At 51.3% G+C, this 15,978-nt stretch overlaps 1 protein-coding gene across 1 annotated transcript in view; it reads left to right on the forward strand.

Moving 5' to 3' along the window:
- The window catches only part of Eml2 (EMAP like 2), a 31,265-nt gene extending 20,773 nt beyond the window's left edge, over window positions 1-10,492 (forward strand). Inside the window, 8 exon segments of the mRNA XM_052761556.1 lie at window positions 3,549-3,680; window positions 4,241-4,308; window positions 4,715-4,803; window positions 5,012-5,109; window positions 5,662-5,749; window positions 6,132-6,227; window positions 7,162-7,292; window positions 10,089-10,492. Of these exon segments, the coding sequence (XP_052617516.1) occupies window positions 3,549-3,680; window positions 4,241-4,308; window positions 4,715-4,803; window positions 5,012-5,109; window positions 5,662-5,749; window positions 6,132-6,227; window positions 7,162-7,292; window positions 10,089-10,214 (828 nt within the window). The 3' untranslated portion in view covers window positions 10,215-10,492.
- Window positions 10,493-15,978: the final 5,486 nt, after the last annotated feature.

Below are 15,978 nucleotides of genomic sequence, written 5' to 3' on the forward strand. Positions count from 1 at the left end.
AAACACCTCCCTCACCCAGGGGCCTGGAGAGATGGCTCAGTGGTTAAGAGCACTGGCTGCTCTTCCAGAGGACCCAGGTTCAATTCCCAGCATGCACATGATAGCTTACAACTGTCTATTAACTCCAGTTCCAAGGGATCTAACACCCTCACACAGATATATATGTAGGTAGTGCATCAATGTACATAAAATAAAATTAAAAAAGAAAAAAAAACCACCTAGTAGGAGGCAGTGTAGCATAGTAGTTTGGAAGTTGGAGTCTGGGACTTGGCTACTTGTATGGAAATCACAACCCTGTCGCTCGTTAGCTGTGTGATATTGGGCAAGTGAGTCACCTCTCTGTGTGTCTCTAAGACAGAGAGTGACTGCATGAGGTTTTTCGAGGACCCTGAGTCACCGTCATAGCATACCCTGGAGACTGGTGTCTGAGGCTGTTGCTTTCAGTGTCTTGGTCCTAATGACTCCTTGCTCAATGGTCCCCTTCCCTTCCCTGACCTTTGCTTTTTTCCCTCTGCAAGTCTAGCTAAAATCTATACTGCTGCATTTAGTTTGATTTCCACAAGAAGTCAGAGGGTGGATGGGCTGGGGAAATGGCTCAGCCTGTAAGGCACTTGCCTAGCAAACATAAAGACCTGACCTGCATCTGCAGAACCCACGCTGAAAGCTGGTTGTGGTGATGCACATGTATAATCCCAGCATGGAGGAGGCAGAGGTAGAAGGCGCTCTTCTCAAAGGAGGTGGAAAAATCCCCAAGGATGACCACACCCCAAAAGAGAGAGGAAAGCCAGGCCAGCAGGACTTCTTTTTACTGTTGTTGTTATTAATGTGTGGGTGTTTGCCTCTGTGACCACATATGTGCAGTGCCTTCATCGGCCAGAAGAGGGCATCAGATCTCTCAGCGCGGGAGCTATAGTGGTTGCCAGTGTGGGTGCTGGGAATAAAACCAGGGTCCTCTGAAAGAGCAGCCAGGGCCCTTAACCACTGAGCCCTCCCTCCAGCCCCAGATTTTCCAATCATTGCTTTGTGGATTTTGGTTCCTTGAGACAGGGTCTTACTGTGTATCTGTGGCTAGCCTAGTACTTGCTGTATGGCAAGCATAGCTTTGAACACATGGCACTCCTCCTGCTGGACTTACAGATGTATGCCGCCACATCTGGCTTGAGTAGCAGGATTTTCCCTAAAGCAAGAAAGGACCCTTAACAACCTCTATGAATATTTATTTATATCTGTTTGTTGTTTTGACACAGGTTTTTTTGTTTTTGGTTTTTTTTTTTTTTTTTTTTTTTTTTTGGTTTTTCGAGACAGGGTTTCTCTGTGTAGCTTTGCGCCTTTCCTGGAACTCACTCTGTAGCCCAGTCTGGCCTCGAACTCACAGAGATCCGCCTGCCTCTGCCTCCCGAGTGCTGGGATTAAAGGCGTGCGCCACCACCGCCCGGCTTGTTTTTGTTTTTTTTGAGGGGTTTCAAGACAGTTTCGCTGTGTAGCTTGGCTGTCCTGGAATTTGCTCTGTAGACCAGGCTAGCCTCGCATTCACAGAGCTCCTCCTACTTCTGATGCCTGAGTGCCGGGATTAAAGGCGTGCTCCGCTAACACTGCCTGGCTTGAGGCAGGATCTTTCTACATAGCCCAGGCTGGCTTCAAACTCGCAGTCATGCCTCAAGCCTCCTAGTTGCTCAGGTGTACAGGTGTGAGCCACCATTCCCAACTGTATTTCTTATTATATTAGTAATATATGTTAATGTAGCATAATTAGAACTATAAATATCTACCATGATATCAATTACTGCCTTGGCTATCGTTGATTGATAGCATTCCGTCGTTTTGGGGTTCATAATTACTAATGACGTTTGTTTTCGGAGGACCGTCTTTAAGCTAGCCTGTGTTTACCGCTTTCGTTTGTTTCTTTTGTGTAGTGCTGGGAATAGAACCCAGAGCCTTGGAAATGTTAGAGAAGGGCTCTACCACTCAGCCACGCCCCAGCCCCTCACTGGGGATTCTAGGCAGGGGCTCTACCACTCAGCCACGCCCCAGCCCCTCACTGGGGGACTCTAGGCAGGGGCTCTACCACTCAGCCACGCCCCAGCCCCTCACTGGTGGACTCTAGGCAGGGGTTCTACCTCTCAGTCACACCCCAGCCCCTCACTGGGGATTCTAGGCAGGGGCTCTACCACTGACCCACACCCCAGCCCCTCACTGGGGGATTCTAGGCAGGGGCTCTACCACTGAGCCACACCCCAGCCCTTTGGGTTTTTTGGAGTTTTGGGGTTTTTTTTGCCTTTGAGACAAGATCTTATGTAGCCCAGGTTCGCCCTGAATTGTCCACCTGAGGATAACTTTGAAGTCCTGTTCCTCCTGCCCCCACATCCTGAGTGCCAGGTTTGTCCACTGTGCCTGGCTTGTGTTCAGCACTTTCTATCCATGTTCTGAGGGGGCCAACAATGCTTTGAGGAACATGGGGCAGCTGGCCCCATTTTAGAGACTGTGAAACTGAGGTTTCACATTGGGCATGGTAGCGTATACCTGTAATCTCAGCAGTCAGAGGACTACAGCAGGAGGATTTCTGTGAGTTCCAGCCTAGCCTTGAGAAGATAGGGAAGCCCTGTCTCAAAACCAAACAGGGCTTGGTTGGTAAAGTTCTTGCTGTATAAACAGGAGGACCTGAGTTTGGTTTCCCCAGAGCCCATGTATAAAATCTGGGCACGGTAACACACCTGAGATCCGAGACCTGGAGAGGCAAGACAGACTGATGGGGCTTGCCAGCCTGCCTGCCTATCCAGGTTGGCGTGTTCTAGGTTTAGGGAAAGACCCTGTATCAAAAATGATAGAGCAGAGGCCAAGACTCAGTGGGTAAAGGAGCTTGCCACCAAGCCTAACGGGGTTCAAGTTCTTGAAACCACATGGTGGAAGGAGAGGCTTAGCTCTGTCAGTTCATTTGATCTCCACATGCAGGCCTTGACAACGCACCAACACCCACAAAATAAATAAAGAGTAAATAAAGAAGGGAGTGAGAGAAAAAGATTCTTAATGCTGAATTCAGGCTCTGCACTCAGGTGTACACACACGCACACACACACACACACACACACACACTCACAAACCCTGAGGTTCCAAGGTGAGGTCAGCTGACTAGGTATCTGGTTCCCACCATCAATAAGAGAGCTGAGGGTCCTCCATGTGACCCTAGATGTCTCAGTTCTGTGACTCAAGACCAAGTCCACTAGGCTTTTCCCAGATCCTTAAGGCTGAAGTCTGGGAGGTATCTAGGGAGGGTGGATGGAGCCTGTGTGGCTACTGAGGTCAGACTCTGAGCCACCGTCCCCCCACCTTCCATTCTAAAAGGGGAAAGCGGAGGTTTGGGGGGAGGGAGGGGCTTTGCTTCGAGCCGTGGGGTAGCCAGAGTCAACCCCCACCAAGGGAGAACTCTTCTGTGCAGAAGGGGCTTTCTGGGTCATGGGGGCTGGTCTGGCATTTCTCCCTGGCATCAAAGCTGGCTAGGGAGAAGGCTACCTTTGCTGCCTCTTCCCCATCATCTTCTCTCCCTCCTGCAGGGACATGTGGAAGAGCTGTGGGGCCTGGCCACGCATCCTAGCCGGGCACAGTTCGTGACCTGTGGGCAGGATAAGCTGGTGCACCTTTGGAGTTCAGAGGCCCACCAGCCCCTATGGAGCCGGACCATTGAGGTAATAGGATGGGAATGCAGACCTATGGGTCTGCAGAAATTGCTGCTTTTGACACCTCAGGGCTCAGCGCATCAGGTGGAAGCTACACACGGTCTCTTTAAGATGATTATCTTGCCAGGCAGTGGTCGTGCACACCTTTAATCCCAGCACTCAAGAGGCAGAGGTAGTCGGATCTCTGAGTTTGAGGCCAGCCTGGTCTAAGCTAGATCCAAGACAGCCAGGGCTACACAGAGAAACCCTGTCTTGGGGGGCGGGGGGACTGGAAAAAAAATAAAAAAGGGCATCTTACTGGGCAGTATTTTGTGGGCAAAGGCAGGTGGATCTCTGTGAGTTCAAGGCCAACCTGGTTTACACAGTCCTGTCTCAAAAGAAAAAAGGTAGAGCAGGAAGAGAGAATATTTCTCTTATGTTAGCATGCTCAAGAAAGGGGAATAGCTCCTGGCGGTTTCTGGAAGGCTCGGGAGCGCAGAGAGACCTCAGGCCATGCTAGGAGCTAGTTTCTGAGGCTGGGGAGTACCTTGATGGACCTGGGACCACAGCTTTTTTCTCTTCCTTCCCAGGACCCTGCCCGTTCGGCTGGCTTCCATCCCAGTGGCTCTGTCCTGGCGGTGGGCACAGTGACCGGCAGGTACTGCTGAAAAGACCAAGTCCTCACCGGTTCCTTTTCCTTTTGCCCCAAAGCCCTTAGAGCGCCTCACGTTCGAAACCTGCTGCTTCAGTCCTAAGGGCCTGTCTGTAGCCCCGCCCCTTGCAGTCAGTGGACCCCGTGTGGGGCTTTGCCCACCTATTTGAAATGGCACGGGCTTCTAAGCGAAGGGGGTGAGAGATGAGGAGGAAGGTGTTGTTCACCTCCGCCCATCACAGCCTGAGGCCCACGCCTCACTGTCTGGCTCCACCGAGGTAGCCTGGCCCCACCCCCTCAGCCCTGCATTTGGGAGGCACTTATGGCTCTCCTTCAGGCCCCACACACTGCCCTATCTCAACAACGACCTCTCATCCTCCACCACCACCCCCATCATGCCTTCTCCTTCAAGGTGGCTGCTACTGGACACAGACACCCATGACCTAGTGGCTATCCACACAGATGGCAATGAGCAGATCTCCGTGGTCAGCTTTTCCCCAGGTAGGCATGGGGTCCTGAGGAGGCAGGGTCTTTGGAACCGAGGTTCGGAAGTACAGACTGGGGGGGTGAGGGGCTATAGTCCCCCCCCTGCCGAGGGAGGGACGAGTCATGGAGGGAGGAGGAGCCTGGGACTGTGGAGGAGGGGCTGAGTCTGGGAGAGAAGGGGGCGGAGTCTGGGTGCCTCCTCATAGCCCCTCCCCCTCCCCAGACGGGGCGTACCTGGCTGTGGGCTCCCACGACAACTTGGTGTACGTGTACACGGTGGACCAGGGTGGCCGCAAGGTCAGCCGCCTGGGCAAGTGCTCGGTGAGTGGGCAGTGGTCCCCAGCCCGCGCCACCACCCCGCCCAGTGGGGTGCAAAACTAACCATTTTTCTACCGCAAGGGAGCCACAGCTTCAGAACGCAGCTGATTTTTTTCCTTGCCCTGACTATGTCAAGGCATCTCAGTTGGCCCCCATCCTCATCCCTTATTGTGTTCTAAGCCGCCCCTTCTTCGTGTAGCCCCAACCCTCACCTTCCAAGCCCCGCCCTCATTTGTAGCCCCGCCCCTGCTCTCTAAACCTACCCCTCCATCCCAGGAGCACCTCTGTGTAGCCCCGCCCCTCCCATTCAAACCCCACCCCCTGTGTGGAGTTTTGCCGTTGTCTTCTGAGCGCTTTTGTCAGCCCTACCCATCACGGTCTGGCCCCGCCCATGGTAGTCTGGCCCCGCCCCTACTCTCAGAAGGCTTTGTATCCTCCCCCTAGCCCAACGTGTTCTCACTCTGTGTATTTTGCCTCCTAATCCTGATTTAATCCATCCCCTCTCCCTGGCTCAGCCCTCTCCTGTGTTCTAAGTGACCCTCGCATCCCCTGCAGGGCCATTCCAGTTTTATCACCCACCTGGACTGGGCCCAGGACAGCTCCTACTTTGTGACCAATTCCGGAGACTACGAGATTCTGTACTGTGAGTTCTCTGACACTGGCCAGATTTCTTTGTTTTGTCGCCTAATTTGCATGTTGTTTGCATACAGCTCCCTGTTCCTTGAACTAGTCTGAGCTGATCCGATTTGGAGCTCAGCAATCTCTAGCTTGTGATTTATTTCCCGGTGCGCCCCATTTCCCTTCCGCTTTGACAATGGACGGCAGGTTTTTATGCCAAAGTACCCAACTTAGGTTTTGGCATGTCACGTCCAAAATCCAGCCTTCAGCTGGTCCAGAGGGACAGAAATAAGCTCAGAGACCTTCGACCCCTCTGACTTGGACTTCGGTGCTGCATTATCTGGGAAATAGATTGGCTGATGGTAGTTCTTTAGGCCCTGAACATCTCTTTGGATTGTCTACCCTAGGGGACGCCGCCACCTGTAAGCAGATCACCAGCGCAGATACCGTGAGAAATGTGGAATGGGCCACCGCTACTTGTGTGTTGGGGTTTGGGGTGTTCGGTAAGTTCTGGAATGGGGAGGTTCCCACTGGAGCTCCGAGAAACCACCTTTCCTTGTATCGGCTGCCTCCGTGCTGGAGAACTCAGTCCTTTACTGTTTCCACGGTTCTCTGGTCAGAGGAAGGGCAGAGTGAAATGAAATGACCACTGAAGTCGCTCAGAGCTCTAATGAAATGAGACCAAATGCATCAGGGCACCTGCCTCAGAGGGCTCCACGTTGCAGATCCTCCAGCCACCTCTTCCATCAGGTCCCCAAGCCATTGTCACAAGTGCAGGAACACCGTTGGCCTGGGCAGTGACGATGGTAGTCCCAGATGTGCTCTTCTGGAGCTCACAGTGCGGCGAGGAAGGCAGCCTCACCCGAGACAGTGTGACCTGTACAGGGTCTAGCTGGAACATGTTAGATGCCACTGGGGAAGGAGTATTGGGCCAAGTCATTGAAGAAGTTAGGGCGGGCCTCCTGGAGGGAGAACCATTTGAACTGAGATCTGGAGAGTCTAGCCACACCCCCAGCCCCTCACTGGGGGATTCTAGGCAGGGGCTCTACCACTGAGCCACACCCCCAGCCCCTCACTGGGGGATTCTAGGCAGGGGCTCTACCACTAGACCACACCCCCAGCCCCTCACTGGGGGATTCTAGGCAGGGGCTCTACCACTGAACCACACCCCCAGCCCCTCACTGGGGGATTCTAGGCAGGGGCTCTACCACTGAGCCATACCCCAGCCCCTCACTGGGGGATTCTAGGCAGGGCCTCTACCACTGAGCTACACCCCCAGCTTTTTCCTTTTCTTTAACTTTTTGAGATAAGCTGCAATAAGTGATCCAGGCAATTCTTGAATTTTTTCCTTTTGTTTCCAGTAGCTGAGTTTACAGGCCTGTGCCGCCATGCCCAGCAGTGAAGCAGATTTCATCACTTCTCTTGTCCTGTCTACAGGGATCTGGCCCGAGGGCGCAGATGGCACAGACATCAATGCTGTGGCCCGCTCTCATGATGGGAAGCTTCTGGCTTCTGCTGATGACTTTGGCAAAGTGCACCTGTTCAACTACCCCTGCTGTCAGCCGAGAGTGAGTCCCCTGGGGGCCTGAGGGGCTGGGGGCTGCTGGGATTGCTGGGAGGCGGTATTCACTCCCTTTGTGGGGATGCCTATTTTGTTTTGGGAAGAGGGTCTCAAATAGCTCAGGCTTGCTTGAAAGTCCTTAGATAGCTAAGGATGACTTTTTTTTTCATTTTTATTTATTTATTTTTCTATTATCAGCTTGATACAGTACAAATTCTTATCCTAATAGTGAAATGTTTCACTGAGGCTTGCCCAGTAATTGAGTAAAACCAAAACTTATTATAAGTCACAGTCATCCTTGGGTCCCCCCTGCTATGTAGCCTCCTTGGTTCTGTGGGTTGCAGTCTGATTGATTGTCCTTTGCTTTATATCTAGTATCCACTTATGAGTGAGTACATACCATGTTTGTCCTTCTGGGTTTGGGTTACCTCACTCAGGATGATATTTTCTAGTTCCATCCATTTGCCTGCAAATTTCAGGCTGTCATTGTTTTTCTCTGCTGAGTAGTACTCCATTGTGTATATGTACCACATTTTCTTAATCCGTTCTTCAGTTGACGGGCGTCTAGGTTGTTTCCAGGTTCTGGCTGTTACAAATAGTGCTGCTATGAACACAGTTGAGCGTAGTCCTTGTGGTATGACAGAGCATTCCTTGGGTATATGCCCAAGAGTGGTATGGCTGGGTCTTGAGGTAGATCGATTCCCAATTTTCTGAGAAACCGCCATACTGATTCAAGGATGACCTTGAATTCCCACCAGTTCTCCTGCCTCTGTCTCCCCAGAGCCCGGAGTAAAGATGTGTGCCATTGAGCCAAGTTTATGTGTTGCTAGAGATGGAGCCCAGGGCCTCCCCATCCTCCCGGCGGCCCCCCAGCCTCTTGTTGTTCATTTGTTTACTTTCTTAGGCGATTTACTCCTCTCTGGGCCTCAGTTTCCCCTTCTGTAGGGTGTCTTAACAGTACAGGGTCCTTCATGGGATTCTGAGACAGAATCTGTAGCTCTGAGCTTTCTGCGTATATTCTTTTTTACAAACATTAAATGATCACTTACTGTGTGCCTGGCCAGACAAAATCCATGAGGCTGCTGGGCATGCGTAAGCACGCCTTAAATCCCAGCACTCAGGAGGCAGAGGCAGGCGGATCTCTGTGAGTTCGAGGCCAGCCTGGTCTACAGAGTGAGATCCAGGACAGCCAGGGCTACACAGGGAAACCCTATCTCGGGAGGGAAGGAAGTAAGGACCCAAAAAACAAAACCAAAGAAAAACCACCGTGAGGCTACTGCCCTCACCAAGCTGGGTGCAAGACTGTAGGGCTAGGGTTTGGGTACCCAGCACCCATGATACCCATACAGCCATAGACAAGGACCAACTTCTGCAGAACCAAATTACTGGGGAGAGCACCTGCCTGAGCCTAGGAGAGGCTGCTCCTTACTACAGCCAACTCTTTCCTGAAGCAGAGTTAGAATTTAATGAGGGTATGTTAATGTAATTAAACATGAGGGCTAAGAGAGACACTCAGGAGAAAGAAAGATACACCCAAGAGTATGAGTGTGGCCTTCTGGGTTTTTCTTTCTTTCTTTCTCTTTTTCAAGACAGGGTTTCTCTATATAACAGTCCTGGCTGTTCTAAAACTCACTTTGTAGACCAGGCCGGCCTCAAACTCAGAGATCTGCCTGCCTCTGCTTCCCAAGTGCTTGGATTAAAGGACTGCACCACCACCACTACCTGGCTCCTTCTGGGCTTTTCAAAGAAGAGGAAAGTAAGCCATATCTGAATGTAGGCATGAGCTCCTCATGGAGAATTGCCGTACCCCACCTTTTTTTTTTTTTTGGTTCTTTGAGATAGGGTTCCTCTGTGTAACAGCCCTGGCTGGCCTGGAACTCATGTTGTAGACCAGGCTGGTCTCAAACTCACAGAGATCCGCCTGCCTCTGCCTCGAGTGCTGAGATTAAAGGCGTGTACCACCATGCCCAGCTCACACCCCACTTTTAATGGAGACCTGGTAGAGTGCAGTTAGTTCTTATGTCTCATGTCTATCCTTCATCTAACTTCAGTGCTGAGGGTAGAACTAAGGCATCATACATACTATGCAGGGCTCTACCACTGAGCCACACCCCCAACAGGTAAATGTGCTTGCTACCAAATCTAATGCCCTGAATTCAGTCTCCGGGACCTACACTGTGGTGGGAGAGAGACAACTTCTACGAGTTGTCCTCTGGCCCCAACGTGTGTTCCGTGGTGCATGTGTGTCCATGTACACACACTCATACACTATGTGTTTTTAAAAGGAAGGGAGAGTCTGGAGTAATGGCTCAGCAGTTAAGAGAATGTACTGCTCTACTAGAGGACCTGAGTTCAGGTCCAGCACCCACATCAGGGGCTCAACCACATAATGTGAAACTCCAGGGGATCCAATGCCGCCGTGGGTCCCTGTACAAACTCATACTCCAACACACACAGATACATGTAAATTAAAAGTTAAGCCAGGCAGTGGTGGCGCACACCTTTAATCCCAGCCCTCAGGAGGCAGAGGCAGGCGGATCTCTGTGAGTTCAAAGCCAGCCTGCTCTAGAAAGTGAGTTCCAGGACAAGCCAGGGCTACACAGAGGAACCCTGTCTTGAGGAACAAACAACCAAAAATTTAACAGAGGCAAGGGGATTGTGAGCTTTAGGACATCCCGGACTATAGAGTAAAAACTTGTAGCACACACACATATTTTTAATGGCTGTGAAGAAGAAAATGACCGTGGCCTCCAGGTGGCACTTTTCCTCTGACCTTTTCCTTTCACTTCTCTCCTTCTGACAGGCCCTCAGCCACAAATACGGTGGACACAGCAGCCACGTGACTAATGTGGCCTTCTTGTGGGATGACAGCATGGCCCTGACCACTGGGGGCAAAGACACAAGTGTGCTGCAGTGGCGTGTAGTCTGAAGCAGGGGTCAAGGGCCAGGGTGGAGCCCTGTGGCAGGATTGAGTTCTATTTTTGGGAGATGTCTATTGCGGGATAGAGTAATATATACCCAGAGTATGTCTATAGAGAGGGGCTTATGGGGGTGGGCGGGTGAGTGGACAGACAGAAGTCTCTGTTTATCTGGGTGGGAAGAGTGGGTCACCATGCCTTGGGGAAGCCATTGGTGTTTGGTTTGGGGTGTTTTTTTTTTTTAAGTTTATTCTTTTATATCATCCAGAAATACAGACTTATGCACTGAGCTGTCTGGAGTCTGGTCTATGTATTTGGTGTAGGGGGATTGGTGTGTGTGTGTGTGTTTGTGTGTGTATGTGTGTGCATGTATGTGTGTGTATGTGTGTGTGCATGTATGTGTATGTGTGTGTGCATGTATGTGTGTGTGCGTGTATGTGTGCGTGCGTGTATGTGTGTGTGCATGTATGTGTGTGTATGTGTGTGTATGTGTGTGTGCATGTATGTGTGTGTATGTGTGTGTGTGTATTGTGGAGGCCAGAGGTCAAAATCAAGTGTCTTCCTCCATTGCTCTCCTCTGTATTGTTTTGTCTGTTTTGTTTCGAGACAAGGTTTCTCTGTGTAGTCCTGGCTGTCCTGAAACTCACTCTGTAGACCAGGCTGGCCTTGAACTCACAGAGATCTGCCTGCCTCTGCCTCCGGAGTGCTGGGATTAAAGGCGTTTGCCGCCGCTGCCACCACCTAGCTTTTCTTTTTAAAGGTTTTTAAAATAAATTATTTCTAGGAGTGTGTGTCTGTGTGAGGACATGTCTGCACACTGGTGCAGTTGCCCTTGAGGCCAGAAGAGGGCGTCAGATCTCTTGGACTTGGAGTTACAAGCAGTTGCAAGCTGCCCAGTGTGGGTGCTGGGACCAAACTGAGTCTTCTGAAAGAGCAAGCAATGCTCCCTTAAGCCCAGAGTCACCACTCCAGGCCTCTCTACCTTGTTTTTGAGAGATTCTCTTACTGAACCTGGAGTAATTTGGCTACACTGGCTGGCCAGCAAGCCCCAGGTTTCTTCACCTCCTCAGAGCTGGGATTGAAGACGTGTGCTGCCATGCTCAGACCTCACGTGGGTGCTGAGCCTGGACTCAGTTTCCCATGCTTGCCCAGCAGGTTCTTTATTGGCAGCCCTCTCCTCAGCCTCCAGAAAGGATCATTATCCTTCAAGGCAGAGTCTGGCCTCAGACGCTCTGTGTAGCCAAGGATGATCTTGAATTCATAACTTTCCAGAGCTCTGAGGTTACAGGCATACACCACCCTGCCTGGTATATGTGTTGATGTGGAGGCCCACTAGCCAAGCTTGCCACTATCCCAGGGACAGATTCCATGCAGCAAAAACCTTTCTTTTGTTTGTTTGGATTTGGGGGTGTTGGGTATGTGTTTTTTGTTGTTTTTCCAGACAGGGTTTCTCTGTGTAGTTCTGGCTGTCCTGGAACTCTCTATGTAGACCAAGCTGGCCTCAGTCTCGGAGATCCACCTGCTTCTGCCTTCTGAATACTGGGATTAAAGGCCTGTGCAGCCCTGAAACTCACTATGTAGACAGGCTGGCCTTGAACTCACCAAGATCCTTGGTGGAAGGTGAGAACCAGTTCCTGAAAATTGGCCCTGACCTCCCCACGCACCCTGGCACACATTCATTGAGCGTGGTCCACTTTCACACTCACACAAGAAGTGAACGAATAATAAATGTTATAAATTAGAAGAAGTTATTTAAAAACAAAAGGGTGGGGTGTGGTGGTACATGGCGTTCATCCCAGCACTCAGGAGGCGGAGGCCGGCCAAATTTCTGAGTTCAAAGTCATCCTGGTCTACACAGTGAGAGCCTGCCACAAAAACCAAAGGAAAGCAGAAGGGTAAGAAAGAGAAGGAGGTGGAGGAAGGAAAGAAGGAGGGGAAAGAAGAGCAACCTAGCCTGCTATAACTAATCAGTCCCGTGTTTCTTTCTGTTTCTCAACCGTGAGGTGGTCTGTAGACTGAAGTTTCCCGGTCCTGCCCAGACCTGCTTGGGCAGGAGCCATTTTTTTTATAAAATAATCACTCAGAGGCTTACTATGAATTACAAACTGTCTATGGCTCAGGCTTATTGCTAGCTACCTTAAAATATAGCTTAAAGAACCCATTTCTATTCTTCTGTGTATTGCTGCATGGCTGTGGTGTTACTGGTCTGCTGGCATCTTGCTCCTTGGGCGTCTGGCGTCTGTCCTGACTCTGCCCTTCTTCTCCCTGTCTGCTTGGATTTCCCACCTGGCTCCATCCTGCCTTACCATAGGCCAAAGCAGCTTTATTTATTAACCAATGGGAGCAACATATATTCACAGCATACAGAAAGACCGTCCCACAGCAGTGACCTCTTGGGAGGGAGGGATGGACACGGGCCATCCCATCACAAAACAATGACTTGCCAAGGATTCCTCTTGTTTTAAATTTTTCCTCTTTCAAGACAGCCTCTCCCTGTGTAGCCCTGGCCGGCTTTGAACTTCCTATGTAAACCAGGCTGGCCTCAAACTCACAGAGATCTGCCTCTGATTCCCCAATGCTGGAATTAAAGGTGTGCACTACCATGTCTGGCAAATAAATGTAATTAACTTATAATAAGTTGAGAGGGCCTGTGAGGTGGCTCAGTAGGGAAAGATGCTTACAGTACAAGCCTGGTAGCCTGAGTTCCACCCCCAGAACCAACATAAAGGCAGAAGGATTGAACGAGTCCACAGTGTTGTCCTCTAACCTCCTTGCATCTCGTAACACACACACACACACACACACACACACACACACAGAGGAGCAGGAGAGGAAGATACCCAACTAGTCTGAGAGCATCCCCCAGTCAAAAGCTGGTCGAGAATAAAATGCTTCTAACACTAGTCAAATGAGTAAATGAATTCCATAAGCAGCATTTGTGTGTGTGTGTGTGTGTGTGTGTGTGTGTGTGTGTGTGTGTGTATGTGCATGAGTGTATATATGTGTATGTGTGTGCATGGTTTGGGGTACAATGATAAGCCAAGACAGCCTCAGTGCTACCTCATGGGAAGGAATACCTGAGTGGGAAGACATACCTGCCTCAGAAGACGCTGACTCTACAAGACTAGGGAGTGACAAAGGTGACATCATGGAGGACCCCCTGTAAGGGGCAACAGACAGACCTTAATGTGGGAAGATAAAGAAGGAACCATCCCAGTGGAAGCTCATGCATGTGTTTTCTCCTCCCAATAAACTCAAATAAAGCCTTCTTGGGGCTCCAGCCCCCTGCTGGCCCCTGTCACGGTCCTTGACGACTCTGGGGACAGATGTGTGTCTCTTTCACTGACTTGGAACCCTGGATGGGAAGGGCCAGGACTGCTGAACACTTGTTCAGCTGTCTCCGAGCCCAGCGCAGATACAGAAGCAGGAACTTGGGCACTGGACGCTGAATGACAGACTGAGAGTGTTTGAATAGTTGAGTGTGTCTATGAAGTTCAAACTCCTCCAAAGGCCTGGGGGAATGGCTCAGCCTGGAACGTCCTCCCCGAGGGTCGTGACGACCCTCTGAGCCCAGCAGCTGCTGTCTTGGGGAGTTCACTTGAGTCCGATGCAGAAGGTCATCCCAGCTGGGCTTTCTAGACTGTTTAAATCCCTTCACACAGGGACGGGAAGGGAGTACCCAGCCGTTCCCTACCTGCTGGTGTAAGCAACGCTGTGGCCTCAGGGAGGGACTAGAGAGGGAGGGCCTCCATTATGCATCCACCCGAGAGCCCTCACCCTACAGGGTAAAGACCTTCTGGTGTAGCCTGTGGAGCACCCACATCAACTGTGCTCCGTAGGGACACCCCAAAAACTCACTGGTTCCCAATGTGGACTTGGGTGGACTGTGCCTCGGTGTGTCTGGGGTGTGTCTGGGGGCCTCGCTTATGTCTTCTCCCAGGAAGGAATTTTAGCACTCGGGTCCCAAAGTTCAGATCACCAGCACCCATGTGAAGAGCTGGATGGTGAAGGCCGCCATCCCAATGTAGCTGTGGGGGGGCGGGCGGGGGGAACACAGTGAACTTTTGTTTTTCTTTTTCTTCCTTTTTCTTTCTTTTTTTCTTTTTTGGGTTGTTGTTGTTTGTTTGTTTATTTTTCGAGACAGTGTTTCTCTGTGTAGCCCTGGCTGTCCTGGAACTCGTTCTGCAGACCCCAGGCTGGCCTGGAACTCAGAGATCCTCCTACCTCTGCCTCCCGAGTGCTGGGATTAAACGTGTGAGCCACGACCACCGCCCCGGAAGCTTCTAGTCTTTTAGGGGCTTGATTTCTGACATTCTTGGGTCAAATCCTGTCGTCGTCCCGTCCCGTCCCCCCAGCCCCACCACTGACTCCCACACTCCTAGTTCTGGGAAGGTGACCCCCGCTACGACTACTTTTCCTTGGGCGGGGAGCAAGGGGGAGCGGGTGGTGGGGGAGCGCTGGATGCTTCGCCGCCCCCTGGTGGTCATCTTTGGCTCTGCATGGAAAAATAGGCCCTGCAAAGATGGAAAATTGCTGGTGATTCTCCACGCATCCCTTCGGGGTCACTCTGGGCGTTTGTCCCCCTGAGCTGGGTCGTGAGAAACTGCCTTGTGCGCGGCCCTCTATCAATCCCCCCCAGTCCAAGAGTAGGGGGAGAGGAAGTTCCCATCCATTCCGCGGGCTGCGTTTGCACCCCAGAGGCTGGTGCGGCGCCGGTCTCCTACTCCCAGCCAGCCACAGGTCCTCTCCATTTTCTAGCTGTCTTTCTGAAAACTGTTCTTCTGTAGATGTTCCCAGCGAAGCTCAGAGAGGGGTTGTGTTTTGCCTGCCACGAGTTGGGCTGACTTGTGGCAAACTTCGGGTGCGCCAGAAGAGAAGGGGCCCTACCCCCACCACTGGGCACTCTGAATTGCTCTTTAGAAGCAATGGCGGCTCCCACTTATAATCCAAATACTCCGGGGTGGGGAGGCAGGAGGATCAGGATTTCAAGGTCATCTTCAACTGCACATGAAGTTCAAGGCCGGCCCGGGCTGTGTAAAACCACGTCTCATCTCTCAGGATTTATATGGAGTTACCATGACGCTTGCCTTGGGCCTGCCCTTTTAATTCTCCAGTACTGTGAGCGAGCATCTCGGCTTTGTGATTAACCCTCTCACTTTCTACGTCCATCAAGTTCCCTGAAAGAAGGGAGTGATATGGTTCAGAGAAGTGAGGTCACCTGCCCACGGCCACACAGCACCGCTACAACATTCCCCCTTTTTTATTTTAAGTTGTTCGATTTGAAGTTGTAGAATGGGCGAAACCCATCTGTGGCGATAAAGGAAAGAACGGGGTCCTGAGGAGATGGCTGTCAGTCAAGTCCTTGCTGGGCAAGCCTGAGGACGTGGGTATGGGGCTGGAGACATGGCTCAGTGGTTAAGAGCACTGGCTGCTCTTCCAGAGGACCGGGGGCTCCATTCCCAGCACCTAGGTATGGCGGCTCACAGCCATCTATGACTCTAGTTCCAAGAGACCCAACGCCCTCTTCTGGCTTCTACAGGCACTGCAGATACACAGTGCACAGACAGGACAGAACACCCATATACATTTTTTAAAAAGAAGAAAAAAGCAGCCAGGCAGTGGTGGCGCACATCTTCAATCCCAGCACTTGGGAGGCAGAGGCAGGCGGATCTCTGTGATTTTGAGGCCAGCCTGGTCTACAGAGTGAGTTCCAGGACAGCCAGGGCTACATAGAGAAACATTGTCTCATAGATTTCTTCCCCCACAGGGTTTCTC

This window comes from Peromyscus californicus, unplaced genomic scaffold (assembly GCF_007827085.1).
Source record: "Peromyscus californicus insignis strain IS unplaced genomic scaffold, ASM782708v3 Scaffold_4__1_contigs__length_199733344, whole genome shotgun sequence".
NCBI lineage: Eukaryota > Metazoa > Chordata > Mammalia > Rodentia > Cricetidae > Peromyscus > Peromyscus californicus.